Source organism: Chiloscyllium plagiosum, chromosome 11, assembly GCF_004010195.1.
Source record: "Chiloscyllium plagiosum isolate BGI_BamShark_2017 chromosome 11, ASM401019v2, whole genome shotgun sequence".
In the NCBI taxonomy this organism is placed as follows: Eukaryota; Metazoa; Chordata; class Chondrichthyes; order Orectolobiformes; family Hemiscylliidae; genus Chiloscyllium; species Chiloscyllium plagiosum.
Window position 1 is genome coordinate 13,241,751 of NC_057720.1, and position 17,815 is coordinate 13,259,565.

The following is a 17,815-nucleotide window of genomic DNA, read 5'->3' on the forward strand; positions in this document are numbered from 1 at the left end:
CCACAGTCTATTTTGAACTTGTTGTGAATATTTATTTTTTTAAAACTGATTGCAAAAGACTTCAAAGAAAATGGCTGCTTATTCATCACCAGATGACTGTTGTGTATTGAATCCCTCCCTTGACTCCAAACAGAAGACAAGAAGTAATCCATACACGTTAATTAAGTGCCATTTCTGAACAGTGTTCCAAATTGAATGAGTCATTAAGATATCCATAACTCTGGTTGTCTCAAACTCACCATGTGAATGTCCTAGCATAAGATATATAATCAAACTAAGCACACTGTTTTTGGAAAATAACTTTGAATAAATGGGAGTCACAAGATAAGATGACCGTACTTGCTGAAATTTAAAAGCAAACTTTAAGAAGCCATTTGCAGACAAATCGTGTCAGAAAGCCATCGAGCCATTAGCAAGTCAATGAAACAGCCAAGGTAATCAATGCTAATACCTTGAAATTACAGGGGAAGACTCCCTAGCTGATTCCGATTTAAAGTTCAACTAAGAACCAACCTCCTGGAGGTTTAACTAGCAATCTGTCTTGCGGATTACTGACGATCTTCTACTTCACATGGCAAAAAACCTGATTCTGGAAATCTGTAACAAGATTAGAAACTGCTGGAAAAACTCAGCCTGTCTGGCAACATCTGTGGACGGAAATCGGAATTAACACTTGGGTCCAGTGACCCTTCTTCAGAACTGATGGCAGCTAGAAAAAGGATGGCTTTTATGCAATTGTTATGGTGGAGGGAGAAGTAAATAATAGGTGGAGATACACCCCACTGAGAGATAAAAATCAGTTTGACGAACAAAGGAGTGGACAAAGATTAGCCAGGAAAATGAATAGCTGCTACTGGTGACCATGAGGTGCTGACAACAGGTTGTGTGTGGTGCAGCCTATGTGATGACAAGGTCTAGCATGTGGGAGTGGGAGAAAGCATGCGTAAAGGTGCTCAAGATATAAAATTGTTGAATTTGATATTAAGCCCAGAAGGCTTAAAGGTTCTCAAGTAGAAATTAAGATGCTGAGCTTCGCTGGAGCGCTGCTGCAAGCCTGAGACTCTGAGCTTCTAGTTGCTTGCCACTCAACACACCACTGTGTTCTTTGACCAACATCTCAGTCTCAGGCTTGCTGCAGTGCTCCATTCCACAGTTATAGAGTCATAAATATGTACAGCACGGAAACAGACCCTTCAGTCCAAGTTGTCTGTGCTGACCAGATATCTTGAATTAATCTAGTCCCATTTGCCAGCACTTGGCCCATATCCCTCTAAACCCTTCCTATTCATATACCCATTCAGATGCCTTTTAATGTTGTAATTGTACCAGCCTCCTCCACTTCCACTGGCAACTTATTCCAAACACGCACCACCATCTGCGTGGAAAATGTTGCCCCTTAGGTCCCTTTTAAATCTTTCCCCTCTACCCTAAACCTATGTCCTCTAGTTCTAGACTCCTTCACCCCAGTGAAAAAAATTATCTATTTATTCTGTTGATGGTCTTCATGATTTTACAAACCTCCATAAGGTCACGTCTCAGCCTTTAATGTTCCAGGGAAAACAGCCCCCAGACTATTCAACCTATGTCTATAGCTCAAACCCTTCAAACCTGGCAACCTCTGTAAATCTTTCCTGAACTAATATTCCAGCAAGTGTGTATATCTATGAATCTGGTTTTCTTTTTGTCTGCCCAGTTCTTTGTTAATTTGAAACAATGTTGCTCATGATGTGAAATCCAAATTATTTTATGGAACTATTACAGGAAGTTCCTACTTGTGGTCACGAATTAATGGAAAATTCCTTTTTAAATGATGGAAGTTGGGTCTCCACTTCAACTAGGAGAAAGTGAGGACTGCAGATGAAAGGCTTATGCCCGAAACGTCGATTCTCCTTCTCCTTGGATGCTGCCTGACCTGCTGCGCTTTTCCAGCAACACATTTTTAAGCTCTCCACTTCAACTGTTGTACTGGGTTCAAGCATCCATCCCATATGTTTTACTCCTTAACAATAATGTATTGTGGACAAAAAAGTAGTAATTTATAAATTTTTGCAATTATTGCTATTTCTGTACAATCGTTTTTATTTAAATGCATTTCACAAAATTGACACCATCTGTTTAATTAAATTAATGGTTTTTATAATTAGATTTGAAGTTTGAACAGATTCAGGGTTGCGTAACCACAAACACATGCTGTTAATATTGATCCATTATCAATCATTTTAAAATCATTAAATATCAATCATATATAATCCCACAAGATATTAGACTTCATTTTATTCTTTTGTTACAAATTTATGACTTAAAATATTTTAGGATGTGATTTTCATACCCTTTCTCAGTTTTTGCACCCACCCGCCTCCAAGTCACTCTGGATTTTCCTTCAGAGGAGCTTTGAGAAATGTTGGCTGTACTGGTCTAAGCAAGACAGTTAAAGTTGCCTAAAAATTACTGGTTTTGACATGGGTTCTTACTAGTTATTGTAGGTGAAGTGGCTGCACTCTTCATTGCAATGAAAGCTGGTATGTGCATTCAGGACAGTTGCATGTGAACTGCTGATTAACCTGAAGGCTGCAAAATTGACTGCACCACTGGCGAAATGATTCCCTGATTTTTGTTTTTCTTTAAATTGTTCAATAGAAATAGTGCTGTAAATGTTGACAGAGTTAAGTGATTCCACAACCAATGGGTCAGGTCGGAGCTCTGCATTTTTGCCACATCTCGTCGTAAATAGTAGAGGGAAATTAAACAACTCGCTGGAGGAGGGGTCTCCACACACACCTCCTACCTTGATAATGTGGGAACACAGCACATCACAGCAAGGATAAAAGCTGAAGCATTTGCAACAACCTTTAGCCAGAAGCGTGGTGTAAATGATCCTCCAGTTTTTCCAGCAATTTCTGTTTTTGATAGAAATGAGGTGTGTCGGTTAGGTATATTAGTTGTGGGGAATGTAGAGAAATAGGGTAGGGGAATGGCTCTGGGTGGACTACTCTTCGGAGGGTCATTGTGAAGTTGTTGGGCCAAACAGCCTGTTTCCACACTCTATTAAATACAAGAGCAGGTTAGGAGCCATGAATCCTGCAGCTAGTACCACCCTGTCTGACTCCCAAAAACTGTCCACCATCTACAAGGTAGCACATCTCAGGAATGTGATGGGATATTTCCCACTCACCTGAATGAGTGCAGCACCAACAACAACTTTCAAAGCTTGACACCATCCAGGACAAAGCAGTTCGTTTGATTGGCACCACATCCACAAATATCCACACCCTCCATCACTATTCACCACTTACAAGATGCATTGCTAAAATTCAGCAGGGCTCTTTAGCACTTTACAAATCCATGTTGACTTCCATCTTGAAGGACAAAGGCAACAGATGCTTGAGAATGCCACCACTTCTAAGTTTCCATCTGAGTGTTTCACCATCCTTACTTGGAAAAGATATCACAGTTCCTTCAGTGTCATCAGATCAAAATCTTGGAATTTCCTCACAAACAGCAATGCAGTTGTACCTGCACCAAATGGACTGCGGTGGTGCAAGAAGGCAATTCACTACCACCTTCTCAAGGGCAAATAGCTATGGGCCATAAATGCTGGACCAACCAGCGATGCCCGCATCCCATGAATAAACTTTTTAAGACCAACAAGCCACTGGATCAAACAAAAATGCAAATATTACTTGTTTTTGTTTCCTAATTTTTGCTTTGAATTCATCATCACTCTGCAATATTCACTCCTTAGCTGTTTGAAAGTATATCTGCTCTGCATTCTTTTTGGTGCAGGCTATGAAGTACTTATCAACTGCAAGAAGATTTATCTATGGTTATCTATTGTGATTGCAAGTAATGAAAATATGACAGCTCATTAATGATATATGTCCTATCATTGACTCCTGTGATATCACACTAATTCCTGTGGTATCGCACCATTCCCTGCCTGCAATTAGGGGGGAACATTTATTACTACTCTTGTTTTTTCTCTGCCAACCAATTTTCTATTCATTACCCCCAATTTTTCATTTTGCACACTAACCTTTTATCTAAGTAAACCATGTTCAGTGGCTCTCCCTCATTAATTCTGCTCAAAACATCCTTGAAGAATCCCTGTTGATTTGCCAAGCATGATTTCACTTTTGTGAATCAATGTTGATTATCCCCTCCTGCCACTGAGATACATAAGATGCTAAAGGCGATTGACAAAATAGACATGGAGCAGATGTTTCCAGTTGTAGGGCAAACGACAACAAAATGTCTTAGCTTTAGGCTAAGGATTAATGGATAAAACAGAAATGAGAAAGAATTATTTCCCTCAAAGCATCAAAAATGTGTGCAATTCACTACTGCACAAGGTAGTGGAAGCCAGAATATTTAATAAACTTGAGGAGGAAATGGACAGATTCTTAATTAGTTATGGATTAAAAGATTATGGGCAGAAAAGAGGAGTTGAGGCTGAGGTTAGCCATAACTGTGTTTCATAGTGGAACAGGCTCAAGGGCTGAATTGCCTACTCCTCCTAATTATAGAATCATACAGCCTGGAAACAGACACTTCAGTCCAACTCATCTGCATCAATCAGATCTCCCAATCTGACTTAATCCCTTTTGCCAGCGTTTGCTCATATTCATCTAAACCCTTCCTACTAATATATTATCCAGATGCCTTTTAAATGTTGTAATGGTACCTGCCCTTTTTTCTACTCTGGCAATTCGCTCCATACATGCACCACCCTCAACGTGGAAATAAATTCCCCCTCATATCCTTTTTAAATCTTTCCCCTCCCACCTTAAACCTATGCTGTCTAACTTTGGACTCCCCCACCCTAGGAAAAAGATGTTGGCTACTCACTCTATCCATGCCCCTCATGATTTTATAAAACGCTGTAAGGGCACCCCTCAGCCTCCACCGCTCCAGGGAAAAGAAGCCCCAGCTAATTTAACCTAAATGTTGAACCCTCCACTCCCGGTGTTAGCATCGCTGAAGACTCACTATCAACATCCTGAAGTTGCCATTGATAAGAAACTGAACCGGATTCACCATATAAAAACAGTGGCTACCAGAGCACTTCAGAATAGAGCAGCAAGTATGTCACCTCCTGACTCCTAAAGGATGTCCATCAATTACAAAGCACAAATCATGAGTGTGATGAAATACTCCACACTTGCCAAGATGAGTGCAGCTCCATTAACACTCAAGAAGCTTGATACCATCCAGGACAGTGCAGCTTGCTTTGGCTCCCTTCCACCAACATCCATTCCCTCCACCACCAATGCACTAATGTGTACCATCTATAAGATGCACTGCAGCAATTCACCAAGGCTCCTTAGGTAGTATTTTCCCAACCCATGACCACTACCATCTGGAAGGACAAGGGCACGAGATAAATGGAGCACGATCACCTGCAAGTTCCCTTCCAAGCCACTCCCCATTCTGACTTGGAAATATATCACCATTTGTTCACTGTCGCTGGGTCAAAGTGTGGAATTCCCTCCCTAAGGGCATTGTAGGTCTACTGACAGCACATGAACTACATTGGTTCAAGAAGGCAGCTCACCACCACATTCTCAGGGGATAATCAGGAATGGGCAATGAATGCTGGCAAAGCTAACAGTATCCACATCCAAAGAGTGAATAATAAAAACAAACCATAATCTGAGAAAATGTCTTAACATTGTGAGTGGTTAAAATCTGAAATCCACTGCCTTAATATATGCTGGGGCAGGCTCAATAGAAGCAGCCAAAAGGAAATTAGACAATTATCCGAAAAGGAAGAATGTAAGGGGTCACAGGAAGAAGGCAGGAGTACCATTTTAGGCACGATTGGCCAAATGGCCTGCACTGTAACAATTCCATAATGTTGTAACTTCATAAACATGGCGAATTATACAAGCATATTTTCAACAGTGCTTGTTGAGAAATTGTCATTTTTGTAATTAAAGCAGCACATTCAACTTTGAAATATCAAAATGTCATTGATTCTTTACATATTTCTTTTGAATTGCAATCAAATGCATAAAAATGTTCTAAGCTCTGCCTGTTTCTGAATAACAGCTGCGCATCATCATCATTATGCTGTCCAACATCATTATGCTGTTTTTTTTTTCTGTTTTTGGATTTTGTCTAATTCATTCTTGGAATGACTGTTGCTGACATCCCTAATTCCCCTTCAGTCGATGATGATGAGCTGTTTCCTTGAATGAGTATAAGCCGAGATGGTGTAAGTGCACCATAGTGGTACAGTTAGTCAGAGAAACAAGATTTTGGCCCAACAACACTGAAGAAATGATGATATATTGCTAAGTCCCAAAAACGTGGTGACTTCTTGTTTTTGTTTTGGGTGGGTAGTTGCACTTATAGGTATTTCTTTGCTCCTGCTGCACTTAGAGTCATAGAGATGTACAGCATGGAAACAAACCCTTCGGTCCAACCTATCCATGCCGACCAGATATCCCAACCCAATCTAGTCCCACCTGCCAGCACCTGGCCCATATCCCTTCCTATTCATCTAACCATCCAAATGCCTCTTAAATGTTGCAATTGTACCAGCCTCCACCACATCCTCTACCAGCTCATTCCATATATTCTCTGCGTGAAAACGTTGCCCCTTAAGTCTCTTTTATATCTTTCCCCTCTCACCCTAAACCTATGCCCTCTAGTTCTGGACTCCCCGACCCCAGGGAAAAGACTTTGTCTATTTATCCTATCCGTGCCCCTCATAATTTTGTAAACCTCTAGAAGGTCTCCCCTCAGCCTCCGACGCTCCAGGGAAAACAGCCCCAGCCTGTACAGTCTCAAATCCTCCAACCCTGGCAACATCCTTGTAAATATTTTCTGAACCCTTTCAAGTTTCTGATAGGAAGGAGACCAGAATTGCACGCAGTATTCCAACAGTGGCCTCACCAATGTCTTGTACAGCCATAAAATGACCTCCCAACTCCTGTAATCAGCACTCTGACCAATAAAGGAAAGCATACCAAATGCCTTCTTCACTATCCTATCTACCTGCGACTCCACTTTCAAGGAGCTATGAACCTGCGCTTCATGGTCTCTGTTCAGCAACACTCCCTAGGACCTTACCATTAAGTGTATAAGTCCTGCTAAGATTTGCTTTCCCAAAACGCAGCACCTCGCATTTATCTGAATTAAACTCCATCTGCCACTTCTCAGCCCATTGGCCCATCTGGTCAAGATCCTGTTGTAATCTGAGGTAACCCTCTTCGCTGTCAGCACTACACCTCCAATTTTGGTGTCAACTGCAAACTTACTAACTGTACCTCTTATGCTCACATCCAGGGAGAAAATCTGTAAAATGTCTTTTGCCTGAAGTTATTTTGCATTTAACTGTGCATTTTACAGTACTGCAATTAGAATTGCTCTCAGCTATTTTGTTCATTAACTTAAGACCCAGAATTCGAAATGCCAATGATAATTTATCTAGTGTTTTAATTGGTATAAGTGGTGGTTTTAGTTGTGTGTTCCACAGTTAGACCGATGTGAAAAGTACCTCTGCTTTGCAGCAATCAGAGAATTTCAGGGCCATGTAGGGTTGAGGAATATGAAGTACAATGTCCATTCTGCCTACTATTATGCAGCTGGGATTAGAACTGATTGGTGGGTGTGTGGCTGACGAAGCAATCTGACAGGTATTCTCTCCTGATTCAGGTTTACTTCTTTTGGGTCATAAGAAAATTGTTCAGAAGGCAATTTTCTTTATATCCTGATAGAAATATTAAATGTAACCATCTGATCAGCCATGATATTCCAGAATAGCTAATTAGACAAAAGTAACTGAAGGACCTCCTCGAGCTCCTAAATTAAATTTTTACATTGAGACTATTCTAAGAACTGAAATAGCTACATGTTTGGCATTCGAGAGAGAACCTGAAATAAGCTTCAAATGTTGGAGAGCTGGAATAGTTTGCAAAGTTAAAAATTACACAGCACCAGGTTATAGTCCAACAACTTTATTTGGAAACACTAGCTTTCGAAGCTCTGCTCCTTCATGATCGCTTGGATGATCGTTTCTGTTTCAGAGATGTGAATTATAATTGATGAGCATCCATCTTCCTCTCGTCCGTTGTGCAATCAACCCTTGAATAAAAGTTGCTTGATTTCAACATCTTAAATGACAATTAAATTGTACATAATGGCTCCTTTTAAGAGTCTTGAATATTTTAATTGAAATTATTTGTTAATTTGAATTCAAGTGCTAATCAGTAAAAACTACTACTTAATTTGAATTCAGTTTAATTCATGTAGACTGAAGCAACTAACTTTGTTTCATTGAATTTGATGAAGAATTTGAAAACTGCAGTGACTTCTGTAGCAGGCACTTAAGATAAGTCAAATGCAGGAATCTTGACATTGCATGTTGAATGATTCTACTCCTTCATCGAGTGCAATGAAATATATTCAACGACTCTATGACAGCACAGTCACTCGGAGGTTAACATGGCTGCTTCACAGCACAAGGGACCCAGGTCTGATCCACTCTTTGGTGACTGTATGGGGTTTGCATGTTCTCTCTGTGTCTGTGTGGGTTTCCACCCACAGTCCACGAAGATTTGCAGGTTAGGCTGACTAGCCATACTAAATTGCCCAAAGTGTCCAGGGCTGTGCAGATTAGCTGGAAATTCAAAGTTACAGGGAGAGGATGGGCCTGAGTGGGATGCTTTTCAGAGTGCCAGTGTAGATTCTATGGGCTAAATGGCCTACTTCCACAGCAGGGATTCTTTGATTCTATGACATGTTGGGTTATGTATCCATGGGTTAAAAAGCTGGAAAAACATAAGGTTAGGGCAGGAGAAAGTGAGTTTTTAACTGCGCTGTAAGTGATAGTTATTGACAAATCCCTCTGCCTGAAGATTAAAAAAATTCATTTAAAATGTGCATTCTCATTTCTTCAGAAGTTGATTGTTCTTACAGACGTTTTACTGAAAATTCTTTTTATCAAATTCATCTCTCTTAATCTTACCTTTCTATCCCAATCTTTGATTCCAAATCATATACAAAAAGTGAAATAACGTCCCCTTCGCTCAACATTGCCTGATTTAATCTTTGCATGCCTCGCTAACATACTTTCAGGCTTGTAAAAGAGAAACCTTCTGTTTGTAGAATAATTGTTCAAATGTTTACTTTTTACTGCCTACTTTATCATAGTGTTTTGAACTGAAGTCTTAAAAATGTCACTTGCATCATTGCTGATCAGCCTTCAAGCCCTGGACATTTTTTCCACAGAGAGAGCAATTGCAAGACATGAAGTAAGAGAAATTGAACAGCGCCGCACAATGGACAACCCAAGACAAGACCCAGGAGAAGAAGAGTTGGATGACATAATCATCCTTTATAATCGTGTACCGAAGACTGCCAGTACTTCTTTTACAAACATTGCTTATGATCTGTGTGCAAAAAACAGGTACCATGTCCTGCATATCAACACAACCAAAAATAATCCTGTGATGTCTTTGCAAGATCAAGTGAGTCCTAATTCTTGATAAATATGTATTGCATTCTTTGTTACATTAGAGGCAATTATTCATCATATCTAGTCATACTTTTATGTTTTGATTACTTTTTCACCAAGCTGTATGAAGAGAAATACCTTAAAGTAAAGATTCCATAAGCTCTTTACAAAAGGTTATGGATAGAATTGCATTATATTTAATCTGACTATGGGACAGGGCCTTTCTATTGTTCATCATGTGAAATGCATCCAGGTGAAGTGCTGATCACTTTATCTACTTCATAACTTAATCGCTAGACTCATCAGAATTGAGAATTGACTGGTGCAAGCATTTTCAACTCTCAAATTTTAACCATGTGTTAAAGTTATTTTTTTCATTGTATTTGCATTTACTTAGAAATTATGAGCACATGGCTGCAGTTGTGAAATGTGTATCTGTTGCTCTATCTTGTCAATTTGGAGTAAGTTTAAGACCAGTAACTGTGAATTGAAAGCAAAGTTTATAATCCTATATAAGAGCAATGAGAGCAAGTTCGTCTAGATTTTACATAGGAGTTATGTGCATTCTATCCTGCCAAGAATGTCCAACTAAATTGATAGAACCTGCCAGATCAACCTGTATTTGAGCTAGAATATCAGGCTTAGTAGGCTGGGAATGAGTTGCACAGTCAGGATTCTTATTTTCTGAGCATTGCTACATTTGTTTTGTTTAGTTTTATGTATTTTTCCATCATTTATCAGTTCGCACTTCAGCTCAGTAAAAAAAAATAAGGCTGATTGGAGAAAAAACTTTGCATCACAGACAGAATGATACATGTGGATATATAAAATAACTCAAATTCTAACCTACTGTTTCTTCAGGCAAGATTTGTAAAAAATGTTACTACGTGGAAAGAAATGAAGCCAGGATTTTATCATGGGCATGTGGCGTATCTGGATTTTGCCAAGTAAGTGATTTAGTTCATAGGAATTGGTTCTCTGAATCAGGTACGCTAAATTGTCTATAAATTCAATGCGTTGCCTGAGCCTAAATCCCTTTATATTTAATGCAAACTAATTGTCTGTGCCAAATAAAGCTGTGGTTAATTTTTAGGAATTGTTGTGAATTTATATTTTTAAAAATGCTGTGGAACCTGGTCAGCATCTTTGTTTTCCAAAAATGATACTCTCCTTGTTAGTGCTATTATGACAGCAACATGACATCCAAATATACATGCAGGTGTAAGCATAATTCTGTGCAGAAACCCAAATGATAAATAGAATATACATGTTCCAGCTGCCCTCTGGTGGTTAATTCAGTATTTGCCTTGCCTGAAAATTATGTCTGTGGCTGCCAATATATGAAGATAGATTTGGAGTTTATGCATTCTAATTTTTTTTTTATTCCTTCAACTGAAGCTAGTGTGAAAGAGAAGTATTTTTCACTCTAACAACATTTATAAAGAATATAGAAACATGCTTGATGTATTTCCTTGACTCCTCTGATCCCCTAATGTTGGATGACCGACTGTGGCTTTTCCAACACCACCCTTTTTGACTGATTCTCCAGCATCTGCATTCCTCATTTCTCCTAGTTGTTGTTAACCCACTATGATAACTACACTTTAAGTTTTATAGTTTTTATTAATAGGAAGTCAGACTATATTTAGAATTCACATTTCAGCAATAAAGAATTACAAATAATTAACTCTATCCTGATCCAAAATATAGAATAATAGCTCAGGCAGCACAAGAATGAATACAGTAAAAGTAGGTAATTTGACCCCAACATCATTTGATAAGGTTGTAACTGCAGCTGCACGTTTCTTCCCTGCACCTCTGCAACCCTTGATACACTTGTAAGGTCAAAAATCAATTTGTGTGAGGGCAAACAGCCATGGGTAATTGCTGTCTGCTGAGCACTGAGGACATTTATGCTTTCCTAAACCCTACGTACTGCCGACAGCCCCACTTCCACCAGCCCTTTCCTTGCCACCCCCAGCCTTTTGTCTCCCTGGTTCTTTCTACTCCTCTTTCCCTTCCTCAAACTTGCCCTCCAATTCACTCTTCTCTTAAATTATCAGCTGACACAGCCCAATAAAACATTACTATGTCAGACCATTAAAGATAAAAGCAGGAAAGAAACAGGATCCACTTGGTTTCAGCTCCTTGTATCAAACATAATGAAAGCGTATACAGTACAACTAATCCTTGGAAATCTTCCCCACCTATCCTGGGGAATGATGCGAAGAAAAACGTTCTTGCCAATCAATAGATTTGTCATTTTCACAAAATCGTACCTCATAACCAACATCTTGAATGTCTCCATTACCGTTTCTGGGCTTATTTTGTTCCAACAGCAGGACAAATCAAACTGAAGTGGAAACGCGGTGATGCTTTCAATTGGTAGACTGGGTTTGTAGCAGCTGTCTCAAATACAAAGATGTGAGAGTATTCCTTCCTTGAATTTATCTCACCAACCTATCTTTGACAGTGTTGGTAAAAGTGGCTACCGACAGAATTTCACTTCACACTGAGATGCCTTCCATTGTATCATGCTAGTGAGATTGTTTGTTTAAGAACAGATCAAGCAGCTCAAAACTGGGCATTCTTAAGCCTCTGAGAGTCCCAAGCAACATCAGCAGAACTGTGTACCATCACAGTTGCTCAAATTTCGGAATGTTTTAAAATTGAATTCAAATTTGACCATCTGTCATGGTGGGATTTGAACTCCTGTCCCCAGTCTGGGGTTCTGGATTGCTAGTCTATTGATATTACCACTAAACCCTCCCTCCCTTTCTGACTCCATCACCTCAGCTCTGATTCAATGTAGTTTATAGTCACATATGTTTGGAGTGCTGTCAGGCATACCTGAAAGTGAGGTGAAGATAAAAAACACAAGCTTATGCAAATACTGATGCTTCAAAACTAAAACTATAGATGGAACTAAGCAATTCCACAGCAATACATTGAATCATTGTTCTATCCTTTCATATTCAGTTGTGAGTGGGGATAAACAAGTAAGCAATTGACGAGAAGATGAGGCGATATAAACATCCTGAATATGCTGAGCAGATTAATTCTAATCATATTGGTTCAGATGGTGAATAAATCAACCCGTGGAATTTATTTATATTGAACTTGCAAGCTCATCGATACATCTGTATACATAAAGTAAAATATCCAACAGGAACTCAACTATTAATCATCCAGCTAAGTTTTCAGCCTGGAACTTCAAAGAACTGCTAAAACTTGCCTCTCAAGTAGCAGTTGTAGAACAACATCAGATAACTTGCTCTGAACGTTTTCAGTTCTGAGCTCATTATCATTTGATTTGTTTCATCATGTGCTGGTGCACCAGCAGATGGCAAAGTTGTACCACATAAACTTTTGTGCCCAAAACACACATGCCCATCAATAGGATGAGATAATCAGTAACATTTAAAATGCTATAAGTATTTGCATTCGTTCAAGGTAATATCAACTAACTGAGACATCATGTCTATAAGCAGGTTATTTGATGGTTTTTAATTTACTTAAACTTGTGATGCAACCTGCCTACATTGATCTGCAGCATCTTAATTACATAACCATCTATTAAACTAATTATGCAATATATAGATATTTATACTGACTCCTCCATTATTGTGCTACTTTTCCAAATGTAGATAGCACGGGTTTTAATTTCCTTTATTTTTGGACTATGGACTAACAAAGGAAGATGCAGCCTTGAACCAAGAAGACACATGTCTGTAATTTTAAAGGTGTTTGCTGGAACACATTGTATATAACTTTCAATGTCGCATTTTCATGGAGCAATGAGAGCAAAAGCAGACCATACAGAGCTGATTGGTTCTGAATAGAGGTCATTATGATTGGCTCCTGGCCAGGTGACCATTACTTGTATGGAGCCAAGAATTGTCCAGTCTGCAAAGACAGAACCTCAAAAAATGTCTTTGCCTTCTGACTGTCTGTCTCTCATTTAAAAGAGAATTTAGAAGTAATAGCGTTACATTAAGTTAATGATTCATATTACTTAATTGCCATTAGTTCAAGACACTTAGTCCATAATAAACAGGTATTTTTTTAATGCTCTGAGAGAAGAAATTCTCCATCTCAGTTTTAAGTTGGTGCCCCTTTACTCGGAGGCTATGCCTTCTGATCCTAGACACATTCATGAGGGGAAACATCCTCTCAGTATTTACTCTGTCAAGCCTCTTAAGAATCGTATATTTTTCAAAGAAATCACCTCTTGTTCTTCTAAATGCCAATGAGTGTAATCCCAACCTGTTTAGTCTTTGCTCATGAGACAGGCAACATCCCAGGGAACCTTCTCTGATCTGCCTCCAATGAAATGATATCTTTTCTTAAATAAAGGGACCAAAACTGCTCTCAGTACTCCAGATGTGGTCTCAGGGCATGGACCTCGAGTCGTGCAGACTTCAGGCAGGCCTACTGTGGATTTCAAGTGGGCAAGGGCGTGGAGGAGAGTTGCCCCAGTGCAGACCTCTAGTGAGCTCCTGAAGATTGATGACTTCATTGGTTGGGTCCAGTGCTGGTGGCAATGAAGTGGTGGCGGAAGGGCATCACAGCAAATTCAATGTGGTGGGCTCAGCAGCGAGAGACACGACTCTGATGTTAGTTGGGCCAGCACAAGTGGTGCCGAGGCAGTAGCAAAGAAATATCAGCTCAGTGGCAAAGATGGCACCTAAACGTCGGTGACTTCAATGTTGGCTGGATCAGGTGTAGATGGCGGCAAAGTGGTGGCAGTGCAGGCATCATTGAAGGTGATAAGCTGGCTCAGGACTGATTACTCACTTCAAGCTATATCTTTTGTTATTTTACATATTCTTAAATTATTCAAAACGCAATTCTATTGTGGCAACAAATGAAAGCTTTCCACGTTTTTGTATTCTTATTGTAAAATACAGATGACAATAAAATCTAAATCATATCACCAGTACCTTGTCCAGTTGCAATAAGACTCTTACTCGTATATTCCAGACTCTTTGAAACAAGGAACAACATTCCATTAGTTTTCCTGACTACCTGCTGCACCAGCTGTTAGTTTTGTTTCATGCGCAAATCCTCTTGTGTTGCAGGTTCTTGCAGTTTCTTTCTATTTAAATAATACTGTTCTTTTCTTCTGCCTTCCAAAATGTTCAACTTCCCATTTTTCTACATTTATACTCCATTTGCCAACTTTTTGCCCACTTACTTAACCTATAACTGTCTCTCTGTGAACTGTTTGTATTCCTTTTGCAGCTTGTCTTTCCATCAGTTTTTTGTGTCATCTGTGAATTTGAATACCTTTTCACTTCCTTCTTCCAAGTCATTAATATATATTATTACAGCCCCAACACTGATCCCTGTGGAACCCCACTGGTCACAGGTTGCCAACTAGGAAAAGAATCCCTTATCTGCACTTGTTTACTTCCTTACATGAGCCAACTCACAATCCTTGCCAATATGCTACCTTTAAAACTATGAGCTCTTATCTTACGACTTAAACTTTTCTGAGTTAACTTGTTGAATGCCCTCTGGAGATCAAAATGCAACACATCTACAAATTTTCCACTATCCAGACTTACTATTTGAGACTTGCTCAAAAAACCTCCAATAAATTGATAGGATATTAGTTCCTTTTCATGAAGCCATGCTGACTCTGCTTGTTCAGATTGATTTCCAAATGTGATCCTATTACTGCCTTAATAATTGGTTCCAGCATTTTTCCAACTCTGATCTTGGGTTCATGTCACACTACAGGTAACTCCATTGCACTATTCTCTGTCTCCACACAGTCACACACACTAAACCAAGCTTACACACACATATGGATTAGATTTTCTACAGTGTAGAAACTGGCCCTTCAGCCCAACAAGTCCACAACGAACATCCGAAGAGTAACCCACCGAGAATCATTTCCCTCCATTTGCCCCTGACTGATGCATCTAACACTATGGGCAATTTACTTGACCTGCACATCTTTTGGAATGTGGGAGGAAACCGGAACACCCGGAGGAAACCCACCCAGACACTGGGAGAATGAGCAAACTCTATGCAGACTGTCACCTGAGGTGGGAATTGAACCCAGGTCCCTGGCACTGAGAGGCATGTGGCCATGTACAGATAGTTGGGATCAATTTAGAATGTTATCATGGTCAGCACAGATATGGTGGAATGAATGGCCTCTTCCTGTGCTGTGCTGTTCCCTGTTTAACCTAACTATGTTGGGTATCAAGTATAGATATGCAATCGTAGGTCCTCCTGTTCAACTTGTGTCAAAATAATATGTCTGTTTATTAGATTAAATCCCCTTGCAAAGTATTCAGTCGTGAGTAGTTGCAGTCCAAATACTGTTGATGACTAATCAGCATGCCCTTCCTTCCAAGTCTTTTCTTGTTTTTTTTCTCTCTCCTACGTTGCCTGAAAACTTGGTCCTGCATTGCTCGCAGAAACCTTTGTATTCATAGTTTGGAATTCTGAGCCATGAAACAGATCTATTTGGATACATCTTGTACAGGAGAAGGAAAGGACGACATTTATGTAGAGTCTTTTACAAGCAAAACAATTTGACAGTAAAATACTCTTGATGTGTAATCACTATTTTTATGTTAAACAAATTCTAATTTGTGCATAACAACTCCAACACATTCATTGAGCCACCACAAACATCAATGTTGTGGTTATCAGATAATCTGCTGAAATGGTATTGATTGAGGGATAAATGTTGGCTCGGTCATCAGGGATGTTTTTTCTGCTCTATGAAACGTTGCTACAGAGATGTTCGCATCTCGGAGCCTGAGTTTAACAACACCTTCAACAATGTAGCATTCCATCAGTATTGTACTGAAGGTTGTTAGTTGTGATTTTTTTTTTCCCCTCTTATCCTGGAATGGTGCTCTGAACCAGTGATCTTTCAACTCTTAGACAAAAGTACAGCTGAGTCATAGCTAATAATGCAACAAACTTTAATCTGTTGCAAGACTTTGTTATCATTGAAGCAAATAACAAGTATGATAAATTTGAGTATTTTTTGTTGGAATTGATGGTATCAGTCACATAAGTGATTTACATTACTCTGTGTCTGCTTGCTAGAAAACATCAACCAGACTGTAACAGTAGTATCCCCGTGTACCTTGAATTAGATGTCCATGTCTTTTACAGATATATTTTTTCAGTTTCCCCAAGGAGGCCTTATGTATGTTGTTTAGTTTCTTTATTTCACATTGTACAACAACCCAAAATATTGAATGGACTATGTTTCTCGCATCAGTGGGTTACCTACTTTGACTACTCCTTTTTGCTGCATTTTATCTTTCTGCCAGCTGTTTGCTGCCTGATTTGTTTTTACAAACCTCTGTTTGACTGACTGTGTCTATATGTTTTATTTCTTGCTTTTACGGTCAGCGAGAAACACTTGCCAGATTACTTACTTTGTACTTGCGATCAACAACTCTTTAACAGAACCAAAGTGAGGTGTGGATCAATTCCTGCAATAATCTAAGTATTTGCTTAGCCTTTGAATTCAAGGAAACAAGGTTCAAACTAGTTAATTTGCAAATTAACTGTCTCATGTTTTGGACCTCATTTCCTTTTCCTTTTCCTTTTCCAGGTATAAAATATGCTTCTAAATGCAATTAAAATATCTCAAATTGCAACCCCTCTCTATAATAAATGATTAAAATATCCCAAAATGAGAGTGCCTTTCTCCATTGTACATGTTCTAGAAGATTGCCCAATCTAAAACTTGCCATCTATCAAAATCTTTGGGTACCTATATACATCTGCAATGAGAAATGTAATTTTTATCATCAAATGAATATTTTTAATACCCTTGAGCTTGTAAAATGAAGGTACTACTCATTGTTATAAACAGTGGTAAGGCATCAGAGTGCGAGAACATGATAGTGCAGTGTCACAGATCAACAATGAGAGCAGTGATGGAGAGTCAGAATGAACATGATAAAGCAATGTAAGATATTTATAGTTAAGAATAGTGATGGGGTGTCGTCAGGAGTCCCAAGCAAATGAACAAAAGTAAAGAAAGTTAGAGAGCATGTTTAAAAAAAAAATGAAAATGATGAGCGATTGGTTGGTGTTCCCTTTCTTTCTTTCCTTTGTCTTTAAACTAAGATATTCTTTTAAACTAGCAGGTTGGATATCAAAAATTACAATTAGGATAGATATAACAGTAAATTAGGTCACAATAAGAGCACGCATATAGAGGAGGTCAAGAGACAGGAATTAAATTTAATACTTTAAACTGCATACTAACCAGACTCTGAAAGAATGAATACATACAAACATCGAAAGGAAGACTCTTTGATCACATTTGGGGAGCTGAGACCTGTTGTATCAGGTTTGGTGACCATG

The 17,815-nt window shown here is 39.1% G+C and overlaps 1 protein-coding gene across 6 annotated transcripts in view; it reads left to right on the forward strand.

Annotated features, from left to right (window-relative positions):
- Positions 1–17,815, forward strand: part of LOC122554150 (heparan sulfate 2-O-sulfotransferase 1) — a 210,007-nt gene that overhangs the window by 130,144 nt on the left and 62,048 nt on the right. For all 6 annotated transcript variants that reach the window (XM_043698719.1, XM_043698720.1, XM_043698722.1 and 3 more), the window contains 2 exons: positions 9,235–9,473; positions 10,322–10,407. In XM_043698719.1, coding sequence (XP_043554654.1) covers positions 9,235–9,473; positions 10,322–10,407 — 325 coding nt within the window. The remainder of the gene's footprint in view (positions 1–9,234; positions 9,474–10,321; positions 10,408–17,815) is intronic.